We start from the raw sequence: 26,653 nt of genomic DNA on the forward strand, positions 1-26,653 counted from the left end.
GTTATTGTGTCACTGAAGGAGCAATAACATACTGGTCACACCTCCCCTTTCTTTCCCATCTCTGCTCCCACCCTCCACTTCCTCTGACCGCTCAGGTGGTTCTCATGCTGTAGTGATCAAGGAGCCTGGCCACCTGAGACCTGTGTTGGCTTGCATTATACAGATTTAAGACTCCCCTTCCCAAATAAGTATTCAATTCCCAGTTGCAGCAACCAAGCTTCATAAGCCACTGAATTCCTAGTGGCCTTTAAACACAGTGGTCTGTCAACCTCCTTCCTGCTCCCATTGAGTGAGGCATTGTCTGTCTTAGCCCTGCAGACAGCTGTTAGACAATGTCAAAGCAGCACTCTCTCACCACTCTCCAGAGCACCGTCCCATTGATGAATCATCATATTGTGGCAAAATAAAAAAGAGGTTGACAGAAAACAAGAAGATTCATGTTTGCTGTAAAAAAAGAAAACAATGAGCGTTTTGATTTTACATTGTGAGGGCTGTAGTGAAGAGAGTTGTGTAAATAAATGATGAGGTCTTGCTGCTTTCACAGATCACAGATCTTGTATTTTGACTTCCTCTCTTCATGGCAGAGTTACCGTTTATTATCGTACTGCTGAGGTCATTACATTTCAAGCAAAAGCTTGAGGAGTGACATATCTAAGAAGGCCTGTACAAGGGCATTATCAGTTACACTCTACAAGACAGAACAGTGTAGTTTGAGTACTAAGGAAGGAACAAGTGAAACATGCATGGGAACATAGATAAACTTATCATCTAGTCCTAAATAACTCCTCATTTCAGGACAGTATGATATTAAGTAAACTGAGAACACACATTGAAATGTTGGACATGTTTAATAAAAGATTATGTAATATTTAGATCCAAGAAATCTCAAGATCTACATGTTTGTCAGTTTCTTTATGAGTTCTTCTTGGCTGCTTTTCTTTTTCTGGTCAACTGACAAACGCATGTTCCAAAGTATTGTTGCTTTGGTTTTGATGTGATTGTTACTAAACTCTGGAAAATATATCTACATGTCTTCACCTTTACTTAGAAGTCTGACTTGACAGTAGGCAAGGCAAGGCAAGTTTATTTATATAGCACATTTCAACAACAAGGCAATTCAGAGTGCTTCACACAAGACATCAAAAGCATCATGACAGAGGAAAGAAAAGAAACATTAAAATAGAACATTTAAAAAAAATTTAAAAATTAAAAAAACAGTAAACGATGTTTTGCTGAGACTTGAATGAATGTGACAAGCACAAGTTCCAAGGTATTGTTGCTTTGGTTTCGACGTGGTTGTTACTAAACTCTGGAAAATACATCTACATTTCTTCACCTTTACTTAGAAGTCTGACTTGACAGTAAACGGTGTTTTGCTGAGACTTGAATGAATGTTAAATCTTGTGCATTTTGTCCAGAGAAAAGCAAGCAGAAATACCAGAAGCCAAACAGTCTACTTGATCCTGCCTGGGTTTTGCACTCTGAATGGGCACAAACTGTGTAATCTACTGTCTGTGGATTTTTCATATTGAAATGTAACTCAAAATACTGCAGTTACTGACTGATAGAAACCTAGGGCAAGGAGAAAAAAACAAAAACTTGTTGGGGGCAATTTAGTTTTAACCAGTGTTTAGTTTCCAAATTCATTTCTACGCACAGATTATGTAAAAAATAATGCAGAAAAATTAAGAATCTGTAGGTTAATACTAAATTATGAGTGTCCGTGTTTGGTATTTGGTATTCCATTTGCAGTCTAAGTATAGTTATCCATTATCGATTTTGCAGGCTTTGGTTATATACAGGAAAACCGCCCATGTACGATACGATACACTTTATTGTCCCCTTGGTGAAATTTGTCTTGGACTCAAAATGCTCCCAAAGATTCAGTTGCTTCCACTTGAATCAATAAATAAAATCAATAGAAAAACCACACCCGCACATAAACAAAAAGGCACATACCAATACAGAACAACACAACAGATATAGTAAATTACCCATATTGCACAACCAGTACAGAAAGCAGCACTTGAGTCCTGTGAAAGCCAAAGAAGCAGAACAAACCTGCTGTATTGGATCACATTAGACTCACAGACTATTTGGAAAATGGAAGTACATTTTCCTGCTTTGGTCATTAATGGTGGGTAGCACCCAGCTTAAAGGTGCATTTCCTCTTACAACACTCTTTTGAGTCCCCACCCACCAGTTGAGATGGACTTGGAGTATTTTCTACCATTTAAAAACAGTGTCACACTGGCTAACCACAGAGGTGTTAAATGGCCTCCTTTTGGCTCTCTTTTTCCGTGTCTTGCCAGCCAAGATTTACACCATATGTGAGCTCAGTCTCTCAATAATAGGTTTAACCTTGGAAGTAACAGCCTATTTTCCAAATATGCACCATTACAAATGTCATTATATTTACTTTGTGACTCCTCAGCTGACCCCCCCAATGGCCAAACACTTCCTTGGCTCTGTTTTCCATACCAAGAATTGTATATATTTCCACTCCTAATAGGGACCACAGGGATTCAGACTTGAGAGGTAAAGTACAGAATGGCCATACCGTGTGTAAGTTTTAGGTGAAGGTTGTGAAGAGGAAAGGTTTGGTGTCATAAAGACCACATTTAATACATCACATGATTGTATCAATTACACTGAAATACGTAGGCAAATAAAATATTCAGACGAAGTGAGATCATGTTTAATGCTACAACTGGCTTTTAAAAAGATCAACAGGAGGGGTGTCATAACCTTGAAAAAGCCATCACTCTCATAAACGCTACAGAGTGGACGATGATCTAAACAAGCTATGCAAAGATTGCAGCAAACGAGAATCCACTGATAACACGTCGCCTGCTACACAAGTCGTGTTACCATCTTTGTGTGATTAAGTTTCACTCAGAAATGTATTTCCTCACTGCAGTTGTCTGCACGCAATACATGCATCCATCCCTGTGATAGAAATAGTGGGTGCTGATTTCTTCTGACGTTTTTCTCACATTCCTCACCAGCAAGTGCTGATTTTTCCCCCATGAAGAATGCATGTGTCTTAACCAACAGTTGGAAATAGGTTTAAAAAAAAAATGTGCATGGCAATTCTCACTCAATGAAATTGATGCAGGCAGGGGTATGAATAATATAGGTCAGCTATTCTAATTGTTTGGGTTCACAAGAGTAAATTTTGCCATCAGATGCCTGGAACTTCCTGGCCGTAACATCCATTAATCTGTCCCCTGCTATGTTTCCATACATCAATTAAATGTAATCTCAAAGCAAAATCAGAAGGCAAAATGCTGTCCATTTCATTCTGCAGGGCTTTGCATTTCTTGTGTCACATACTGGACTAATCCGGTTGTGATAAGTGGCACAGGCGATGCCAGAGACAGCTGCCTAGTATTTTGGATATTAACAGCCATGAACTTTAAGCGGGGAGTGACTCATGAGATTTGATGACAGTCCAGTAGGGGGTCCTTGGATCTGTCTTCTGGTCCACTTTTAGTATAGTATACCCACAACACTGTGGAGACTGAACTATTCATGTGAGGTCATGGGTAAGGCTTGCCCTGGTCTAAGTCCATTTTTCTGTTTTATAAATTATATTACTGACTAGTGATGAATATATGTTTAACAAATACTGTATAGCTCTTTTTAAGTAGTGAGTGGTTTAAGAAATTTTGAATTTGAAATTCAGTGATAAGCTACTTTGCATTTACTCATCAGAGTATACTTTACCTGAATATATCAACATGTTGGCATTTGACTTGTTTTCTCTTTCTTGGAGTTAAATGAAGGGTTGTACATTTTGTCCCTCTCTGTTTAGTAGTCAGTCTGATTTGGGTCTGGGTTTTGTTATGTTGGTCCAGGAAACATGGATGGTGGTTAGCTTCTAAACAATGAGTAAAAAAAGCTAATTCCAAACTCTTTTTTAGCATGTTGCATTTTTTGAACTGCTTTGTTAACAGCTTTGTTCAGTGTTTGAACCCTGAAGTTTCTTAGTGAGTGTGACTTTGACACTCTGAGAGTAGCATACACAAGCTGTTCATTTAGTTTTGTTGGCTTTGTCCAGGAGCTATGGGTGCGGGGAGGGTGTCAGTAAGGAAATAATTAAAAAAAAGAATAACTTGCTTTTGTTGCGAGCACATAGCAAGCTGAACAGAATAGATCGAACCGGACAGGAAACTTACAGAGCATCCAGTCAATTTAAAAAAATAATAATCCAATGATAGCTGACATGACAGCTCCAAAAAAGTGAAGCCAAAATATTTAGCGCTCCCCCTGCTGACTAGCTGCAGTATTGGTCATAAACTCCTCCTCCTCTCTGTTAACAGATATGATATCGGTCAAGTTATAAAATCCAAATGCATCCAAACACACTATTTTGTGTTCAACTCATCTTCTTCTAAAACGGAACCATGATTGACAGCTCTGTTGGCGAATGCGGCTCCTGCGGCGCTGTGTGCACCAGATGAGCAGAGTTACCCTGCCCCATTAGCAGCCTACTCACATGAGGTTTGGCATCAACTACTGTGAGGGTCAGTTTTCATCTCTTCAAAACCTTAGTCTTCATGCAGATCACTTTTTTCTATATATACTCATTGAGGTTTGCATTTAGCCATAGATGCTCAGAAACATCATATAATGTAACAATTGCCCTTTGATTTCCATGAGTTTGAAGAGAAATTAAATAAATACAGGATAAGTGATTAATCCCCACAGACTCAACCGGGACAACTGCTGCACTATTTGTGACCAGCAACCAAATATAACAGCAAGGTTACATAGGGTCGGAAATAGATAACACAAGCCAATGAGAGGTTGGTGTGTGAGGGATCACTATTGTAGATACCTATAAGAAAAGCTTCACTGGAGAAAACTGGGGCTAACTGGGTCAGGCTGGTATTCAGGACACAGATTAATGGTTTTAGAATGAAATAGAGATTCTCAATTCAAACTAGCTTAATCTGGGCCTAGAAAGCATGATTACTTTATTTTAAGGTCACATGTTACGCAAAACACACTTCACCATGTTTTTCTAACACTAATATGTGTCTCTAGCCTGTCAACAAACCCTTAATTAGGAGAAAAGTCCATCCTCTCCGTCTTTTGCCTGCTCCACTTTTCAGAAAATGTGTGCTCAAACAGGCTGTTTGGAGATTTACCCTCTATGACATCACAAAGGGCAGTAACCCCTGGCCCCAGGTGGGTGACACCCCCACAGCTAGGTGTGTGTTCTGCCCTCTGAGTCTGCCTTTCCAATGTAAATAATGCGGCATGGTGCCAGAAAGCCCAAGCCGCCCAAGACCTTCCAGAGAGGGGCGTGGTCAGACACAGCTCATTTGCATTTAAAGCTACAGACACAGAAACCGCCTGTTCTGAGCAGGGCTGAAATACAGGGGTTTATAGGCGTGATAAAATACAGGATCAGAGTGTATTTTGTGCAAGGAACTTCAAAGACATGTTTTGGAGAGCTCTGAGACTTATTTGAACTTGTTGAAAAGGGGTAAAATATGTGACTGAGTACATTTTTACAGCATCTAACTTGCAAACTAAAAAGTTTTTCACGAACCAGATGAGATAATATCCAGTTTCAGCCCCATGACTTCAGCATGTGACTCAGAAAATTAGGATGTATCAAGAAAAAGGAAGCAAGTTTTTATAAAAGTGACATAGTTGGAGAAGTTACCAAGATTGCTGGGGGCAGAAAGAAGAATTTTCCATGTCTTGCATTAAATGCTACCACAATGGTTCAAGCTTCTTGGGTCCATCTTAACAGCTTAAAGGGATGAAGGAATATTTGTTATGTGAGAAACTAGCAATACAATGTGTCATTTTGTAGAATTCCCCTTAAGTTATTGCAAAATACTTCTTTTGTTTTTGGAGTACCTTATTTCCAGAATCCACAGATACAAAGCAAGCTCAAATACTACAAAACAGGATAATTATGAACTAAAAAATGGAATGAAAAATTAAACATGTATATTCCCCTTTGTTGAGTTTCAGTCCATGAAATGATTAAGATGTCAAAGCTGTCTCCGTATTATAAAATGTTAGTCCTACATCTAGCCAACTGACCTTATATCCTTTAATGATGTATCATTTCAATGTAATCATATTCAGATTATTGATTTAATTCTCCTCTTCTGAAGGTATTTCTTCTCAAATTATTTAGTGTAAAATTGGCTTTGACTTTGACATTGTTCCTCAGTTTTAGCTGCAGTATTCATGACGTCCATATTGTTATAAATTATATACATGGTCAAAGATTTTGTGTAACGTACAGTTTTTTCAGAAAGAATGTAGTAGTCAGGCAGGAATAGAGGCAGTCATTTTATTTACACCAGCCTCTCTAAAAGTCTATTTGTCATCATTTTGTGTGAGTGTACATATGTTGAAGGAACCACATAAAAACATTTCCTGCTAAAAACCCACTTCCTATTTCAGCACTGAAAAAAATGTAAGCTGGGCAGAGCAGCAGAAGATTTGTCAGTCAGATATTTATATATTTGCGAGCTTTTTGTTCCGGATTTAATAAAAAGAAAATAAGCTGCAAACTGCAAAACAAACTCACTAACATTTTATTTTAATGTGAGTTCTTTACTGCGAGTACTGGACATTGATGACCAAACAGGAACTAACAGCAGTGGCAGTAGATTGATGGGTGAGTCTGTGAATGGTAGACACTTATACCAATACTTAATATAATAGTTCACAAGTATGTTTAAACATTATGAGTGTAAGGAGTTAAAATGTGGGGAAAGTGGGGGACATATAAAGTGGTTGAGTTATTTAAAGGAATACTTCACATTGATACATTTTCTTTCAGGTTTTCCCCAAAACACAACGATGGCTTTGATCCACTCTGTGATTCTCTTCCTCTTTATGAACTTCAGACATTGCCAGCTTCAATGTGTCAAAGGTTTGGCTGTTTATTCATTTACAATAAATGTAAATAAATGTATCCCTCACTGAAATGATTTTGCACATTTGAATAATTTGGTTTTCTTATTAGAAGCTCTAAATGACAGAGAGTTTTCTATCAACGTGACAACACACATTCAAGTGGAATCTGGTGACTGCATTAGGATCCCCTATGAAATCAAAATGCCAGAAAACAAAGTGAAGGTGCCTCATCAAAGGATTTGGTTCAGAGGAGATCAACAAAATGCAGTTTCTTCGACAGCTGTTAGAAATACAGAAGCAGTGACAGAAGACCTCCTCATGCTAGGGGCTCTGCCACGTGGAGAGTATGAGTACGGCATCAAACTGGAATGGGACTGTAATCAGACGTACATTTTCCCAACACGGGTTCGTGTCTCTGTTTCTGGTGAGTTATAAATCTCAGGGTTCAATTTTGTTGAATGTTTTTTTTTACTAATATGTAAGAAGTAAAAAGAAAAAAAGATACCAGGCCAGATTGAATAATACAAAATGATCATGAATCTTAATTGTGTTTATTTCAGCTTTGACCCGAAAACCAGACTTGTTGGTTCCTATTATCGAGGAAGGACAGCCTGCGACACTGAGCTGTTTTGCTCCTCGTTTATGTTATGCCAACGCAATAACCAACTGGAAGCTGACAGGGACCGGTGGAACAAATCTACCAATGCGTCCAAAATATTTTGATTGGAATGATAGAGGGTCACTTACACTCAGACCCAAAGCCTATCACCACAACCTCAACATCACATGTGTGGCAGAGTATGAAAACAACATTGTTGCTGAGAAAACTGTCACCTTAAATGTGAAATGTAAGTGTGAAGCAAGGTTTGTTTTGAAAAATTAACACCTGACACGATCATCACAACTGGGTTTGACGTCAGAAGCATTGCGTGTATGTTGACATTTTACTGACAGGGGACACACTATCTGTGGTCACAACGCCCAGTTCACTCTGTGCTCTGGTGAAAAGCTGCACTAATGTGATATCTGATGGATTTCATGGAAAATTAGAACTGAGTATTTGTTTTGTGCACATGCCCACATCACAATCGCAATGGCTAAACCAGCCCTTTAAGTGATTTTGAATGCACTTAAAGGCTTTATATGCGATTTTTCACACTTAAATATAATATAAATCAAGTATCTCCTCTGAAAATAACTATGTGAGTCATGACTGTATACAATGGGTTTAACACCCGAGTCCCACTGTCTGTGATGTTTTTTTCTGTTTGTTTACATAGCCGGCCCGACGGCTGACTCCTCCCCTCGAGTATAAAAGTTGTTTAATTGAGGGACTAGAGAAAAGAAGAATAACATACTGTACTCACTGCTTAACTGCGTTTCTAGATCACGCTCATTTAGGGTAAATGTACATGCAGTGTGAAGATACGAGCATAATAAAGATCGCTAGCATTAGCATGCTAACCCACAATGCACCGTGAGTTGTTTTGGTTTCATGCTGGTGCTCAAGGGCGACATCTGCTGGATCAAAAAATCACATATAGAGCCTTTAAAGTTCCAATTTCTTATTTTATTTTTAATTCCACTGAGTTATATGAAATAGTTTGATGCACATATACCTGATAATTGAAGTAGCTAAGAGGGAGATATCTTGCTTCCTCCTTATCTCTTATCTCTTTGATTGGGGGGATATACTGTATTTCTACAGATGCACTGTATATAATGTGTTAAATATATGGTTCTGATCTTAAATTGACAGAAGACTCCTCAAATACAAGAGAAAGTGTGCAAGGGTTTTTTGTACAATGACAAGAATCAGTTCACAACTTGAGTTCATTTCACAGAAAGTCATCTGAACACTTCTGTAGGTTAACAAGCTGTACCCAAATGATAACAATGAATGAACTTTTCAGTGCTTTCTTTCTCCCCTTCTCTTTTCTTTTAGTTACTCCTAGAATTTTGGGTGCTTCCCAGTGCACGGTCAAAGGAAAGCAACTAGTCTGTGAGTGCATCAGCTGGGGGAATCCCATGTCACCCATCACCTGGCCTTTGGCGGCCTCTCTCACAGACTTCTCTGTTAGCAGTTACAGCACTGCCAAAACAGTGAACAGCATCATCACCATACCTGCTGCTGACTACAACAGCACCAAGGTCCAATGCATCAGCAGCAATGAACTGGGTCAAGTGGCGATTGGAATTCCAATTCAAAACACAGGGAACTTGAATTGTGAGTTGTCAGTCCGATCTGCTCAGTGTATGCTGCAAATATATCTCTTATTTAATTAGACTTTTAGATCGATTCTTTTGGTTGATTTTTTTTTTTTTTAAACATTAATGTCCGTAGCTAATCAGAGGCAGACATCTACTTCAATCCTTCTCTGGATAACAGCTGTGTCTGCATGTCTGAACCTGGTCTTCATCACCAGCCTCGGCATTTGCATATGGTAAACAAATGCCCAGAATTAGCAACCAACTAAACAAATAATTCCTTTTTATGTTTGTCATCTTAGGAAGACAAAATAATACAAATGATTCATGTCACATATCCAAACCAATTTAAGCTCATCAAATTGTTTTTGTTTTTTACTTTGCAGGGGCAAAAGGTCACAAAAGAAAGTCGGTGAAGAGATGAAAACCTACGCTTCCCTGAACAGGGATCAAGTTGAACCAGAGTACAGTGTTATTCCTCCTCGACTCACATAAAAAGAACTCTATCGTACATGTGTTAGCCTTTTGCTTACTAGGCATTGTTTAGGTTTTACAGAACAACTGGGTAAGAAAATTTTTGTTTTTTAATATACACATTGATGTAATTAGTATTTAAGTGTAATTGTATGTAACATACATAGCCTATATATATTTTTTTTCTGATAGTAGCAACCATATCATATCACACACATATTTTGGTTGAAGCACTTTAAGCTGTAAATGAAATCAGACCCTGGAGACTAAACACTTAAGGGTTAGACACAGTTGTGTGTCTTTTTAGTAAATATTGTATATGTCCACTCAGTGCTTAATTTCACACCCGGAATTACTTGTATTCTGCTTCTCGCCTTTCTTACAATAAATTACTACTATGAAATAATTTAAAGCAGCAATTTGTGACTCTGACACGTAGCGTTTAAAATGAGTACTGCAGTCCAATTTTTTGAAAACATATAAGAGAGCTGGTCGTGGAGCTTATTAGAAGAATGTCGGGTAGAATGAGTTATATTTGAACCAGTTCATTTGCCTGCGTCCATGGCTGCAACACCTGTTGGCAGAGGTGTAGTGGTGTCTAAAGAAGTGGGTATACTCTTAATTTCCCCCCCCCCAGGTGTTTTTTTATGATCCCTGTTCAGCAGAGGATAAATTGTGTCATGTAAGACTACTGTTGTATAATGGAGCACCCCACTGAATATTGTAAGTCAATCAATGGAATCAGAGGGGATTTGAAAGTGGGTATACTCTATGGAGACTGTAAAATAAGTCGTTATACTCTGTATACCGGCAGTACACCACTGCCTGTTAGTTTGCGGTTTACCACCTCCATGGACAGTATAGGTCCCCAATTTGGGAACCCCTTAATGGTATCAATCATTTGAAAACTGTTTAATTTGAACATGGCCCTAGCTTTTCAAGTATAACTCATCGTGGGGAAAGTAAGTAAACTATTAAATAAGACTTTCCTTTGTGACTTTTTAAGGTAATGTTTGGCGATAAAGAATAAAATGATTATTTTTGTACGTTAACAAAGAGCTGTGTTTTTCTCTAATGTGACTTTTCAGAAATAAATGTAATTTTATCTAACTGAAAAATATGCAGATTTTTCTTGAAGCCATTTTACAGTCTAGAGGAATTTGTCATTGTCATTGCAGTCACGTCAAAGCGGTTGAACTTGCATTCATTAGAGATCGTTTCTTATCTTGCGGTGAAAGAGTTAAAACTGAGGCATGATACAAATTGGATGTGTGAACTTGTGAATAACATCCTGTCAGATAACAGAGCACCAGGACTGTGCACAAATAAGTGTAAGCGGCTGTGGTTCAACAAAAACAGCTGGACAGTGAGTACAACATAATTCAGCCCTGCACCTCCTGTTCAGATTAAAGTTGTTTAATTGCTCATTCATTGGAAAAGCACCAACTACAGGAGCTTAAAATGTTTTACTACACACTAGTATAATTGGTGTTGCTTCTCGTGCCTTATTGTCTCTGAAGACGCTGACAACAACATCCATTTACTACCATTAATCCACAAACATGTAAAATATGATCCTCATGATTAGGTGAAAACTAAAGCGTACATCCTTAATCTACAGCTTGTGTAAAATAATAATTGGTGGTCAAATTGTCAACTACAACACAAGGTGATTTAACACTGCTCTATTCTTGGTTTAAATGATCTCTATTTAAGGATAACTAAAGCAGGAGTAAAAACAAATTCATCATTCATCTCTAAGGGATGTAATCTATCGAGGAGAACGCTCTGCAGACACCAGACAGCCCTCTGCTCCTCCTCACCCCCCTTAACCAACCTTTGAAAACGATACACCATACTGTACTTTACGGAGGACTTTACATCTACTTGGAGCTGGTGTAAGATTTAACTCGTGCCTACATTGAAACTAACAGCTGTTGCAACACCTTATATATAAGTAGTGCGTAAACTCTGTCCAAAACTATAAATGACATTCAAACTATAGGCGACATTTCAATTTACACATAGCTGGTGCAACCCGGTACTGGATTAAAGAAGGGTACCAGTTGTTTATGAGGCATGGCAGATCATCTGTAGGCTTTAACAGTGTCAGTCTGTGTAAAGAGGGCTCATCCTTTTACACACCCACTGAGCTCACTGCTCTTCCACACTCTCACAAAAGATGCTTCAGCTTTTCGCCTCATTTCATTCCCTTACAGCCGGATTAGGGCTATGAAGCACAATGGTGTTGTTTGTACCCACACACACACACACACACACACACACACACACACACACACACACACACACACACACACACACACACACACACAAATACACAGGTTTTGGAAAACAGCTTTTTGGCTTTCCTGTTGAGTGTCAGACTAGAAGACTACACATGCTTACTGTGTTGAATGTGACGCTCAACCAACGGTCAATTAGCTTCGTTTAGCTTAAAGACAACAAAATGACTGACCTATCCCGGTTAAATTCAGCCCTGAAGTTAATATCTGACATTGAAACAATTAAGAATGTATTTGATGTATAGTTAGTATAGTAACATGGACGTGAGCTCCTGTGAGGACCTTGTTTTGTGGTGATTTTGGCGCCCCCTGTGGACAAAGCAGTACCCCTCATCTCTTTGCTGATCTTGTCCTGTAAATTTGATATCAATGATTTCTGATGAAAATATCTCCTCCTGTTTTCTTTTAAAAGTCAATCATATCCCTCTCTGTGAATAGTCCCTTTGAAAATGTAAACAAAGGTTGTTTCTGCAGCATGCCGTAACAGGCATTGCAGAATTCGTAACAAGCATTACAAATAACTATGGAAATGATCAGTGTTGTCACTGATGGTCTTTTTTTGCTTCATTAAGTCACAAAGATAAAGTTAGAAATTCTTTGCTTTAAAGATAAATACACTCACATACACACTGTGTTCAATCTGCTTGAGCTCACTCTGTCAAAGAAGTGTGCAAAGGTGTCCCCTGATGAGGTCCTGGTTCTCCGACAGTGAAAGATGGCAGCTCAGGGAACTCTCAGCCGCAGATAACCAGGCCGCAGAGATACAGGGGCTTCTAAAATTAGTGTTGTCAGACTGCTCCCAGATAAGAAAGCTTAAGATTTCACACAGTATACTGGTGGTCACTTTGTTCAAGTTTCAGTTCTGCTGTGTGGGTACAGCGAGTGTCTGCAAGAGCGTGAGACACAACATAATGTGAGAACAAACTGCTAGAGGGTTTCAACTTTAAACTACAACACAAAGCATGCACAAGACAGCGTGCACACACATGAACGCTTCATTTACGCTTCAGACAGTACATGTCGTTAAGACATTTAAAAACTCAATGTCGCTTGCCCCATTGGCAGATTTTTTTTTATTACTAGCAATGCATGCCTTAATTTTTGCTTTTTATATTTTGAAATAAGTTTTTTTTTTTAAATCTGCACTTATCAAGTGAATGTGTTTAAAATAAGTGTAATGAGATATTTTAAAACTAGAAATAATACAAAAACACTTGTTCCTTTAGCCACCTGAATCAGCAGCTCAAAGACTGTTGAAGTGTGACCTTCTTTCAGTTTCCTCTCCTGAGACTACCTGCAGCCAGGAGGTAACAGGTACGACACCTGTAATCGCCTGTCCACCCTGACAGTATCATAAGATCAACATAGACATCCAATCTCTGTATTGTATTTATTCTTATTATCTCGACGTGTCTCTTTGTCTGTGTTTGTGCTTTTTTTGTGTGTGGGTTCGGTTTATGTTCAGTGCAACAAAGACAAACGTGACGGATCACGATTGTTTGAAGCAACTCCCAGTTTCCACAAATCTGAACCCTCAATTCTCAATGCGTTCATTTAGAGTTAAAATTGGATCAAGTGATGCCATGCTTTCTGAAACAGATAGGATTTTGCAAAAAAAAAACACACACAGAGATATGAATGTGAAACAAATGGGCCAAAGGAAGTAAATTCACATTTTTGTAATAAGAAACTCTGGTCCCTTTTATTGGACAAATGGTCCTGATCACAAAAACTTGATCCGAAACAGACACTGGGAGATTCAAAGTTGAAATGAAAACATGTTATGATGGTAAATCCATCACTCATAACAACCTGTGATAGGCCACACTGGTCTGCAGTATGAATGAGCTGTGACCTTCCACAAGTTCAGGGCATCAGGGACTCACAAGAAAAAAGTTCACGTCCTCTTTCCTCCTCACCACCTCCATCCAGAGAGAGGAAGAAAAAAAAAACTAAGAGGCCTGTCTCAGAGGCCTGTTTCAAATCCAAACCTGTGTAAATCCTGTGGCATGAGTCCATGACGCAGTCCTGGGGAGGTGGATAGTGTTTGGGGGATTAACCCCAGCCCAGGTGGTCTTCATTTAGGCCCCTACCCCCATCAAGTGGCTGTGAACTGCTGTAAGAGCTCAGCACGTGGTCATCACAGCTTCCACCGAGCACTGATCTCCCATCAATCCTCCTCGGCTCTACTTTTTATACTCCTTTCAGCAGCATCAAGCTGAGCATTGCAGCTAATAAAACCCTGTCGAACGTTTATTAAGGATGATCAAGTCTTTTTTTCCATCACAAAATATCAGATTTTTACAACAAATGTAGAATGATTGATGGAGAAAAGAAAAGCTGAAGAAGGGGGAAACATAAGTAGTGGCATGTAAACTGACTAGCAAGAGCATTATGTAGATACAAAGAGTACACCAAACAAGGAAAAGGAGTCATTAAAGAAAAGGCAAAGTCAAGACAGGAAGGGGAAAAAAAAGAACTGAAAGGTCAATCATGATGACAGGATTGATAATGATGAACTGGAGACTGAAGAGAACACACAGGGCAAGCTCATCCAAATATTGCCCTCCTCTGTACATTTCCCCCCGCTAAATGAGCGTTTCGTGTATTGTCCCTCTCCTTGTTAGAATGTAAAGTTGTGTAAACAGGTCTTAATGGCAGGGAAGCTGCTGAAGATCTGAGGGAACCTCTGATCAAAGGCATCTTTACATGGAGCCGGTGTCTGCACTCTCTCTCTCTCTCTCTCTCTCTCTCTCTCTCTCTCTTTCTCTGTCTCTCTCTCTCTGTCTGTATAGGTGTGTGTGAATGTGTGTGTGTTTTGGTTGAGTCCCACCAATGTGATGACAGACATAGCTCTGTCTGGTGATCCCTGTTGGATTTTGACAGTGTCTCTTTGCACAACACAAAACAGTGAAACGCACGCTGCACCTGCACACATGCAGTGTGTAAAATGAAGTGTAAAAAGAAGATCTAATGGTTACATTTAAAAGAAACACTACACCACAGATCAATAGGGACGGACAAATTGCTCTGCTTCAGCGAACTGGACAAGTGGCATGTGACTGATGGACAAATTCTCAGGTAGAGGCTTTGTGAGTTAAAGACACCTTTATCCCCGACACCTCTTGAGCAAACAAAGGCACGGAGAGAAAAGAAAGAGGGAGGGTGACAGAGAGAAAAGCTGAGGGGGTTGAGTTCAAGACAGCTTCCCTACTCAGAAAAGAGCTGCCCTTTGAAAATCCCCTTTAACAAAAAGAAACGGGGCAAAGTAAATGTCTTTCCAGGAAGTCCAAACTCTGGAGCGTTTGTGCCGATTATTGTTCGAGGTGACATTGCATGAGAGCTCTTTTGGCTGGGCGGCTTCCATGCAGTCCAATCCAGAGGTAAATGGACCACCCATTAGCCTTGCCTGAAGAAATGCCTATTCAGTCTCGGAGCCTATTCACAGACCTGCCTGTCTCTCTGGGCTCGCTCCTGGCTGGGGATTGGGGGGAGTGGCAGGGTTCCTAAAAGCAGAGATCTGGGGAATGAAGTTTGGTTGCCGAGGGCTGCTGAACGGGCTACAGCAAGCCAGAGTCGAAGGGGGTCCCCTGCTGCGGGAGAGCAGGGCTTTGATTTGCCACTCAGCTCCACAGCCATGTCCCCGAACAATCGACAGCTAAAACCCCAGGGGACAAGCTTGGTGAGAGGAAAGGTTAGCAGTAGGGTGGGCCCATGTTGTGCATGGTGGTGACAGTGACATTGACAATGATGGGGGGACAATGTGGCAGCAAGCAGCTGTGTGGGAGGTGACAGTGGGGTGAGGAAAGAGGTTGAGTCTCGAGGGGCTCTGCTAACAGACTCCTTGGACTGGAGTGTTGGATTGAAAGAGGCAGGTTTCACTTGTGGGCCAGACTTTACTTGTGCAGTTGAAAACTGGGTAACCATGGAGAATCTGTGTTGAAATTCTGGTGAATTGGAAAGGTTTAAGCTCTCTTTGCGTTCTTCAGGCTTCGGTACACCCTGTGCAAAATGCAGGAATCAAAAACCTAGGCTATTTTTGAGGCCGAACATGCAGTAGTGAATGTTTCCTGCTGGGATAATAGTCAATGTTAATGTCTGACTCTGTCGTTGTCTGTCATATAAGTTCTATAAGGTCGAAGGGCAGCCTTGAAAAAGCCCTCATGCCTCCGGCAGATGGGATTGGGCCCACCTGGAGTAAGCCTCACGTGTCTGCTTTGTATTACAGTTTCTAGCATCTGACAATGTGGCTCACATTAGGGGAAGCTGCATTTGAGAACAGACATTTGATGCAGATAGTGCGTGTTGGGAATGACCAAATTACTTGGCAATTCATCAGTTACAGCAACCTCCTCAAGAGCGACGTCACATAGACCCCCTTACTGTTTTATTTGACCTCTCAATAAGTTGTGTTTCCTGTGCCTCTCTTTCTAGATTGGAGCTAAAATTAGTGAAATGTAGTTGAGCAAAACGTTAAAGTATATCAACATGTCCCTGGGCAGGAAATACATTTCCTGCCTAAAAGGATATTTTGAAGTACAGATTTATTCTGACCTATATCTGCAAATGCTCATATTGTTTGACTTTGATGGTGGCATATGCACTCATTGACCTACAATAGATACACACCTGCACAAAGGTAGTGCAACACAAATATAGAATACAGGCTTAGTAACATTCTCATGAAGAACTTAATAATTACATGTAAGTTGCAGCAAAAAAAAGATGCCACAGAGAAGTTCTGAGATTTTGAGTGTTACCTCACAGACCTGCAGGGTCAGCAAGTGCTTGTAGGCGTCTATACCACTACATGCCAACCCAGCAGAAAAACTGTGTTTTAAAATAGCCAGTCTCATCCTAGAAGAGACTCCCTGCACAGAACACCTCCCTTCTCCTTGAGCTTGATGGGGCCCAGAGAAGGAACCCCGCAGAATGCTGATAACTCCCCCCACCATTCACCGGCGCTCTGGTTCATATTTTTGTGGAGGTCCATTGACTTTCTCCTTTTCAGTCTCCCTTTAATCCCTGGGTCTGTGTCCTCAGTGGCTCTCTACAGAGGGGCTATTATTCAGGACCTTATTACTGCGCCCCTCGCGGCTTATCTCCTTCCTGGTGACAGTCTTTTCAAGCCTCTCCCTAATGACCTGGGGAAGCTCACATGCTCAACTTCCCAGGGCTGCGGGGCCCCGCTGATGTCAGAGGGGGTGGCCCCCACGCAGGGGCTCCTGGTTCTGCCAATGAAAAAGAGAGGCACGAAAAGGTCCTGCCACAGCCACCGGTGCATCACACATTCACACTTTTCGTGCATCTGATGCCTCCTTCTTCTCGCTGTGCAGGTGGAAAAGAAAAAAAAACGTGCTGAGCGTGCAGTAGGACTTCTCCAAGGAGCTCAGAGAAACTTGGCCATATTTGTTTTGATTACAATTAGCTTTGACGCACTTCTTCAGATGTTGTCATCTTTGATATGGACTTGGAAGATGTACCATTGTTTTTGGTTTTGTCTGCCGTGATGACAGAATGAAATAAGGTTTTGCTGCATCAAATAACGTTTCAAGTGTAGAAGAAGCAGAAAACTTCAAGCAAAATGAAACAATAAAGGGATGCGGTTTCATTAGTTAAAAGTTCCAAACCTCATGTTGATCTTCCAGAGTGGTCTGCTGGCACACGCTGTGACACATTCTGTATCCTTAAGCCTTTATTAAAAGTCGGCTATAGCCAACCATTCGTCTTTGTCAAGACAAGTGAGGGGATTGAATTGCATTTACATGAGTGAAAGCTTTTCATTCCACTTACATGGAAATACTTGTCCCACTAAATCAAAAGAATGGATCCCCAGACGGGACCTCTGTTTCTATTCAATCATACTAGCGTGCCTCCAACTCCCCTCAATGTGCTGAAAACGCTGCATTACAGCATACAGCAAATATCATGCATATAGGGGCTTTTGACGCACAGACAACTCCAGCTGTTTGCAGCTTAGCTTGCTCATTCACATGCAATTTCAAATAACATGAATGCTATAGGGATCAGTGAGTAGGAATGAACTCTCTTTACGGTGACTGTCAGTGTCCTACTGGTGCACCCTCTAATTATCCTCCCCATCTCCCAGCTAAACCCTGTGGTGTCTTTGGAGAGATTCAAAAAGGACATGGCTGTCTATTATACTTGAATCTAAGATTGGGCCCACAGGGTACAATAAGCTGACTACAATTCAGTCATTAGAGCAGACACACTGCTGTCTGCTGTATTCAGAGATCATGGGAAATGTGACACAGGTGCCTTCCTTCTTTCTCACATGGCATACAGGCCTGCCGCCCTGAGGCCAGGGGGAACGACGGTGCTTAGTGTTTGTGTCTCTGAACCATAAACTACTTAAGACTTTGAGAAAACATGTTGAACTGGTCCAATTAAGAAAGTAATGACTTTAGTGAGGCTATTTACTGCCCAAAAATCTGGAGACATGCAGGGTAAGCCCTGGAGGAGGTCATGTAAACCCTCTGCTTGGGCCTGCTTTCGCCCGCCTCCTTGTTCTCTTACATCCTATATCACCATCTGGTCCATCTTTAGAGCTGTGAAGAATTGCACTGCATCCTGAATGTTTGACCTTTAAACGATATATAAAAAGAGGGAGATACTGATTTAATAAATGTGTATCCTGTTCTGGTTGTTTCGGTCATCATACCACTAAATTCAACGAGGCAAAAATACGTAAAAAAAAAAGTCAAAAGACTACTGTAAAAAGTTTACTGGAAACAATTTGCACGCACTGTTTTATTTGAAAGGATTATTGTGGACTTTTGGCTGCACTAACTCTGTGAAAAGCATTTTATATAATCCTGCAAAGGCTGTTTGTCTATTCACAACCTTTCTGATAATCTGACTGCTCGTGCTTCTTGCACTGTGGGCCTGAAATGGAGCAATATCGTTTTTCTTTTCATATCTCAGCAGTTACTTTGGTGCGTGCGCTCTTACCATGACCCTCAAAACGTCTGCCCAAACTGTGAAAATTATACCAAAGTTGCTGTTATTAATAAATCATATCTCCACGATGTCAACCTTTCTCCCTTTTCACCGTCTGAAGTGTTCTTGTCTGTGTAACTTGTTGACTCTGAAAAGCCTTTTGGAGCAGAGCCACTGATGCCCTTTAACCCTTCACTTTGTGTTTTTTTGGAAGTGCTTTTAGGAAAGCCTAAACCCACTTTTAATTACCCCAAAACACTCTCCCGCCCCCGTCTTCACCAACAAGGTTACTGAGGGGACAAAGAATGCACAGGCACAGAGGTGAAGTCAAACAGCAAATGCACCGAGAACTGAAAGGAAAGCAAAGAAGTTTAAACCTAATCAGGAGAGACTCACACCCAAAAGCTTAACAAAGCATCTCTGCACTGAAGAAAAGAGAAGGAATACACACATAGCGCTTAACGGGCAATCGAATCTGGTAGATAGAGTGATAGAGTCTTTGTAGTCCTGCAGAAAAAAAGGGCCTTCCCTTTGGAGCGTGTAAGTGTCCCATTTTTGTAAATGCTTTTACATCAGTGCTGTGCATCAGAGGTTGCATTAATGAGACTTTCATGAATGTAAAAAGCCAGTGACCTATTTTCTAGTCTTACTTCCAGTATTTACAATGACAGTTATTTAATGACATGACTGCCCTTGAAATAGTATTGTTTTACATAGAAAGATCAAGGAAATTATCCATCTTATATGAGCGTGTGCATAAAGAGGTTGTTTTTTTTCCTGATGCTATCATTCTTCTACATTAATCTTTGCTCGTATCTAAGTCAATGTATATATATGCAAAGATCTGTTTTCTGTAAACAGGAAACATCTTAGAACTGATGATAAATCAAAGTGAGATACAGCTGTGTTGTCCTAATCCTGACAAGTCAGCACTATATCCTGAGATCAGACACACAGTCATTCTGTCCCCTGGGACCGACTTAATCCCTGTGGTTACGGATCCTGACAACTCAGTTGAGCTAAAAAAGACCTGGAGTTTATGTTTCTGCATGGTAACAACTGGCATCAAAGGGAAACTTGGGGGAAAAGGGGGCTCTGATAATAATGGAAAGTGTTTTGACATCCAGGTTTAAGTAATTTTTGGATTTAGATAAGAGGGGAATTCCATCCGATGTGAGGTAAAACAAACAAAACAGAAGATTGCAAATTATTCCACCAACAGCAGAAGTCCCACTGTAGCCTCGGGGCAGGTGTAGCACATGACATCATGGGTGTAATCACACATGGAACAATGGAAAAATGCATGTTGGTACAGTGCTGTAGAGCCTTGTAGCCTCCCTGGGTCAGCATCAGGGCACAAGATTTTACTGCACAGAAGAAAAGTACAACTCTATACTTAAATAGATTTTTAATCCAATTAAATTGAGAATATTGAGCGTGAAGAGAAAAGCTTAAGTGAGTAAACTGAATCTATTTTTAAGTAAATTAAAATGCAGCCGCAAATGTCTCTGGTCCTGACACCGAACTAACTGTGACTCAACTTGTTCCACATCCTCTCCGTCTGTGTTTCTCTAATTAGAAATGTTACAACAAAATGTAACATATAATCATGGTCGAGGAGGTACTGCTCTTTTTTCCAGATGCAGGTGGAGACAAATACAAATTCTATTAAACCACACTCTGGGTTTGAACATGCAGACACAGAGGCTGCATTCATAGATGTCAGCAAAAACCAGTAATTGTGAGAATTACAAGATGTTGATATAGGACTACTGCATTGTGTTCAACTTTGTATTTAACCTTCTGATCTTCTTACCAATGAACAGAGTACCAAGAAGAACCCCCAACCCTCCCCCTTCAGACTCAGACATATATGTTTTATTTTAATGGTAACCACTTTTATATCCTGATCTTGTACTGATATCACTTTATAAATGACAACACAGCAAACATGTCAACTAAAAGTTGCTAGTCACCACATTCCAGCAGACATAAAGAAACACAAGCTTTCATCCTGACTTGTGTTTTAGGTCCCATGGACGATAGAAGTCTTGTTTTTCACTCTGCTTTAGCTCTCTCCGAAATAAATATCTTAGTGCTCCATCATGTTCATTAGCTGATCTTAAAATGTGTTTGCTTGCTGTGTGGATTAGGCTAGGTGCATTTGAGTGGGCTTATCAGATTTCTTTCTGGTGAAAACACTCCCCTACTGCATTTAAAATGATCCTGATGAGAGCTGTAAGAGAAATACAATCTACAAAGTGGCAGACTGAAACACTAAAACATTAAGCTTAGTGGAACTATCAAAGTAGGGTTTCTCCCGACTAGAAAGCCCTTATATAACTTTTTAAAACATTGTAAGTATAAGAATACTGATACAACAGCTCTAACTGTTTCCTAGAAGCTTTTAAAAACATGTTTGTGAATGATCAAAAAAGTAGCCTTAGTCTTGCTGTATTGTTCAGCTTAGGGCTAAAACAGCTGAGAGATGTGAGGTTTGGTCTGTGTTTTTTTTTTTTTGATGGTTTTTGTAGATCTGGATGACCTAAAACAGAGGACTATTAAGTGCACACCCTGCCCTATGACCTTGTGTTTACCGCCTAAAAGGACATTAGAGGTAATGACACCTCTTAAGACGTCAATAGAAACCGCTGCTCTGTTACCCACTGACATTATTACTCACATACCAAACAGCCCTCAAACTCATCCCCATTCACCTCGCTTCAGAAACACAAAGACGGTAAACATGCTTCCATCACACTAAAAATATATGACCCATAAAAACCATGAAGAGTGAGTTTGTCTCTCTTAAGGCAACTGCCTGAAACTCCTCAATTTGTCTTCTTTATCCCTAAGGACCTGTGTTATGGGAAGAATATAGCTTTACAACTGCCAGTACGCATTCTCCAGTTTAGTGGTGCACATCAACCACTTAACCAAATATGTTTCCTAACATAGCTGTAGATTGTAAGATTTACTTTTCCCAACACAACATTTCATAATTTCTTAACTGACTGTTTGTTAATCGTCAAATTAGATTGTTGTTTCTGTTGACAAACTGATGGTTGACCATTCTTAGAAGGTGCGTTGGTATGTTCACTTTTTACATGTTGTGTTTTTAGCTGTTATAGAACAATAACAGAATATTTGTTCCTCAAGTTTCAGAGACAAACAGCTTTTCTACTTTGAGGTAGGCTACTTAAGTTTCATGAATTGCTAACCCTTAAAGACGGCAAAGTCTCATTGTCCATTGAATTCTACAGATTACGCTGAAAGACAAAGAGACTTAGTATGCGAGATGTACATCTACTTATTTCAATAGACATATTGTAAATCCCGGTGCCTAGAGTAAATCCCAAAAAAAAATCTGCTGGGTTGTCTGCTTTACTGTACTTCAAATGTTAGCATGTCTGGCTCACTAGCTAGCTAAAAGTAGTGATTTTATAAGGGTAACATTTTATCTCCAAGGCCAAGAAACAGATTTTAAACTGGTGTCAACATTTTTTAGCGAGAAACTAATTGTTAGAAAAAGCCCCATTCAAAAGTGACTGATTTGCTGTGTAGTGGCCCATAGGCTACCCTGGTTTTTTGGGTAAATAGTGGACGCCAATTAGCATTTGAAATAATAAGTTCGACACATCACGTCTCTGTCATTTACATGTCTTCTTAATGCACCACCAACCTGAAGAAGCTAGCTGCAGATTTAGACTCAGCACTTTGGTTTGACTTAATGTAGCTATATATCATGTACATATTCAAGGCCTTTTTTCATGGCTATCTTGCTTGAAACAAGACAACTTTTCTGCTCAATAAGCCTTGACGAGCTAGCTAGCCAAAGCTAACCTGCAATTTCCGCTAACTCCAGCTGTCATTTAACACAGCAATGAACCTGCATGAAACACCAAGTTTATTACCTTTTTATCCATTGTTTAAAATATTACAATTTCAACAATCTACAATCAACCACAAGTCTTACTGGAAAAATATATGTGCAGAACTTTTACTGAAAGCTTGTCAGGCCGAGACAGTTAAGAAGAGGGCAGCGATGTTTAGCCAACGCCAATTATCTTAGTAGACCAGGAGGTTTTCCTCAGACCTATAGCCAGATCTGACTCTGCCGCCTTCGCCTGCTCCTCTTTTCAGAGATAAGTTAAGTAGATGACCAGTGCACTACAGAGAGCAAACAGTGTTATCCAGCCCCCTCCCCAGACATGGCGGCATGCGTCCATGATAGGATCTGTACTCTATCAATGACAGACAGGGTGTGGCGGGGCCGATTCGAGGGGTTTTGCAGTGTGTCCTACATGTGTGTATGTCTTGATGGATGTGAAGCAGTTTGCATTGGATGGGGGAGGAGACCTGGACAAATACTCCAAGGTGAGCTGTCAGGAATGGTATGGAAATGACTGGCCATAACCTCAGTTCACCTTTACTTTGGAGTTTTTGTGAATGGGACCAGTGTCGCTCTTTGAGAGCGCATGTTGAAACAACTCCTGCAATTAACTGGAAAACCCCTTACCACTGACTTTTTTTATAAAAACCCTTTTAAGTCTTGTTGTCATAACATGTAATTGAACAGTTTATGTAATTAAATATTCGTAAATTACATTATTTGTTTACAGTAGCTTCCCTAGACACTAAATTGAGATTTTGAAGAGTTGAATGTCATTGCTGTTGGAGTTTTGTATTCGTTATTTATCAAACAAATATTAAGTGGCATGTAGAAGCAAATACAATCGTGTTGACGGATAAAGAGCAGAGAAGATTTAGGGGACATTTTGGAGATAAAAATACAAATCAAATGAATACATTTTAATAGTTATGGTATTGGTAACGGAGGTTGGCAATGTGGAATTGACACCCAATGGAGTTGCATTCAAAAGGAGAAAAAAAGATGTAGAGAATAAGAATGAAAAAAACTATAAAACTACAAGATATTTTTAAGATCTCTAAAAGAAGTAAGATGTAAGACTGTGCTTCTCTGGACCTCTCGACGCCAACTCACACAACTATAGTCATCAGTCATAATCAGTACACTTAAATTATCATAACTGTTCTTTTTATTGCTAAAATTGTTCATGTTTCTGATATTATATTCACATCTACTATTAGTCTGTATTATCTGTTGTCACTTTTGTTGCTGTATGTCTTTATCCATCTCTCTTTCCACCTCTCCCTCTATCCCACTTTCTTGTTCCAATAGGTCACACCTATTGGAACAAGCTGCCCACCAATGATCTGCTTCACCTCAGGGATTCTGCCTGTTTAAAGGAAGTATCTCACTGACACTGCTTCTAACTGCTGGCTCTTTTGAGTTTTCAATAATGGGTCTCTATACATAATTTAATAAACACTGTCTTGACGTGTTTATGTGAAGTGTCATGAGATAAATTTCTTCTGTGATAAACACATTCAAAATTTAATTCAGCTGTCCTAAAAATGTGATTGCTATCTCATCACTGCTACTATCAATTCACCCACCAAAGCAAATGATTTAGTGATCTCTGTATTGTTAAAGTCATTTGAAGACCAGTCTTTTCTGTCAGGATTTTTCTCTCAAGCAGCTATTGTTGTAATGATAATCCCTGACCTGTAATCTGTAGGACCGAACAGTGCCATAGTTTGTACTTGCAGCTCCCTCCGTGGACTCGCGCTGACACTCGTATTCAGCGAGCACTTCTGCCTCGGCGTTTGATCTACTCTTCAATTACACCATGTAGCAATCATCTCCACATCCCAAAGATGGTGATTGAAGTTAAAAGGATTCACACTGATAATTTACCGACACACTCGGCTATGTTAGACAGCCACGTTTTGGGAAAGCTGAGTTTTAAGGGAGTTTACGTCTTTGTCAGTTTTGGTCCTTTAATCTATAATTGTAGATGTTTATTTTTCCATGGATCCCATGCCCTACAGTAGTACTTGTGCTTGCCTACACACTGTACCAAACAGTGCACACTACTATACTGTGTGTTTTGGTTTATGATGACACCCTCAGATATACATGACAGCTAAGTACTCGGAAATGGGGCCCCTGTTCTGAACATCCACATACCTTCCTTTATGTGACAGGTTTTTCCAAAGGTGCAAAGGTGAGACATGAGTGACTTAAACTCTATTGAAAAGTCAGACCTCTTCTTGAAGGAAACAAGAGAGTTTAACAAACAGACACCTATAACACAGGACGGGATTAGCACCTTCGTGGGTGTTGCATGAGGATTATGAAACGTGATCATTCTAGTGTTTCCACTGTTCAACTATAAAGGTTAAGTCTATTTTATTACTACAAAGGTAGTATTTTAGGTGAAGAAATGGTTTCATTTTTGGGGCTAAATTGTTGAGATTGGGCGCCGTGACTTTCCTTGAAACTTTTTTTGCCCAGTTGTCAGGGATATTTAGATTGTCAGTTGTCAGATACTCTGCAGCCCCAGGTCTGACCCCTAGGAAGCCCACATTACAAAAGAAAATAAATACTACAAACTTTCCAAGGCCCACTTTCGATAGGGACAGAATCAAGCATCTCATAAATCACTGAAAAACATCTTAATGTCTGATACTACAGACTCACTGTATGCTCATGATGGGGGGCCGCAACAACAAAAGAGGCATTTATTGCCTTAACCTCTTACACACATGGCACATCCTGTCCACCATTGTTGTGCTGTTTAATCCATAGACTAAATCTGTTGTGGATGTGCTCAATCCTCCATATCATCCACGTTCTCCATTATTCTCAGCTCTTCTTATTTATAGTCCACTAAACATTACCACCAACAGTCCTCACTATGGATAAAGGATAAATCCATGGATTAGGATGAGTCAGCATTTTCAGTGCTTTGTAAGAGCTAGCCGGGCGTAAACTCCAAGTATAATCAGTGTACAAGACAAAACAGCTTTGGTTTTAGAGTTTGGGAAGGGATGAATCACATGATAAAGACTCACAATCTTGGAAATAATAAATGGAAACTCAATGTTTGTGCTCCTGAGGGAAGATTAAGATGTCTTGTTTGCACGCACAGAGAAAACAATTTGGAGCGGCTGAAGGAGCTGTGTCTTGGATATTAATATTATGTATCTCTGATTATGATGGATTAAGCGAGTTTCAACAGAAACTAAGTGAAATGGAGCATGTTATTGACATGTCTGGATAATTTCCACATAAATCATCAAAACACTCTTTTGTATTTGTGTCAGATATTAATCCAGTCACTGGGGCAGGACTCAGACAAACCGTTCCCAAAAGGTGATTCTGTAAAACAATGTATCAACCTTTTTTTTTTTTCTTTCTTTACTTTTGTCAGCGTAGCAATACAACTCAATCCATCAACATGTCCAATGGGTTTTCAAGAAACAGTAAAAAGAAATAAGGTGTAGAATTGTTTAATAGTTTGAAGAATAAACCACCTGTGGCGGTCTTTGTCATGAGAGCAGAGAAAGTTCTCAAGGCCTCACAGCTGACGTCTAGACCTTCTTTGAAGTCCCAGAGGAGCTCATTGTGAGAGATGGGAGCAACCACTCCAATACGCCTAAGGTTATTTATCCAACCAAAGACTGGTATTTTCAAGAGTATTACAGGATGACAATGCAAGGGAAAACGCCTAAGAAAGAGAGATCAAAAAAACTTAAACAAATTAGGAATTTGTAAACCATTAAAAAAAAATCTACTTTTGTGTGTCGGGGCTCCGGCAGATTAGTGTCCAGGCCCACCTGGGGTTTAGACCCTCTTCACATCCTTAAACTTCCCAAAAAAGTTCCTTGGCATTCCTGTTGGACGGCACAAGAAAGAATGGAACGAGCAGAGACCAACTCAG

The 26,653-nt window shown here is 40.0% G+C and overlaps 1 protein-coding gene across 2 annotated transcripts; it reads left to right on the plus strand.

Moving 5' to 3' along the window:
* The first annotated feature begins 6,434 nt into the window (after positions 1-6,434).
* Positions 6,435-9,975, plus strand: LOC132972750 (uncharacterized). Of its 2 annotated transcripts, none has more exons than XM_061035810.1 (7): positions 6,435-6,655; positions 6,821-6,913; positions 7,007-7,321; positions 7,458-7,745; positions 8,843-9,124; positions 9,242-9,341; positions 9,492-9,975. In XM_061035810.1, exons 1-7 carry the CDS (start codon positions 6,652-6,654, stop codon positions 9,598-9,600), a joined length of 1,191 nt encoding a protein of 396 aa, XP_060891793.1. In that variant the 5' UTR covers positions 6,435-6,651; the 3' UTR covers positions 9,601-9,975. The 2 variants fall into 2 exon arrangements, with proteins under 2 accessions (XP_060891793.1, XP_060891794.1); XM_061035811.1 differs by having other exon boundaries at positions 7,010-7,321.
* The last annotated feature ends 16,678 nt before the right edge of the window (positions 9,976-26,653 follow it).

Source organism: Labrus mixtus, chromosome 4 (assembly GCF_963584025.1).
Source record: "Labrus mixtus chromosome 4, fLabMix1.1, whole genome shotgun sequence".
Lineage (NCBI taxonomy): Eukaryota > Metazoa > Chordata > Actinopteri > Labriformes > Labridae > Labrus > Labrus mixtus.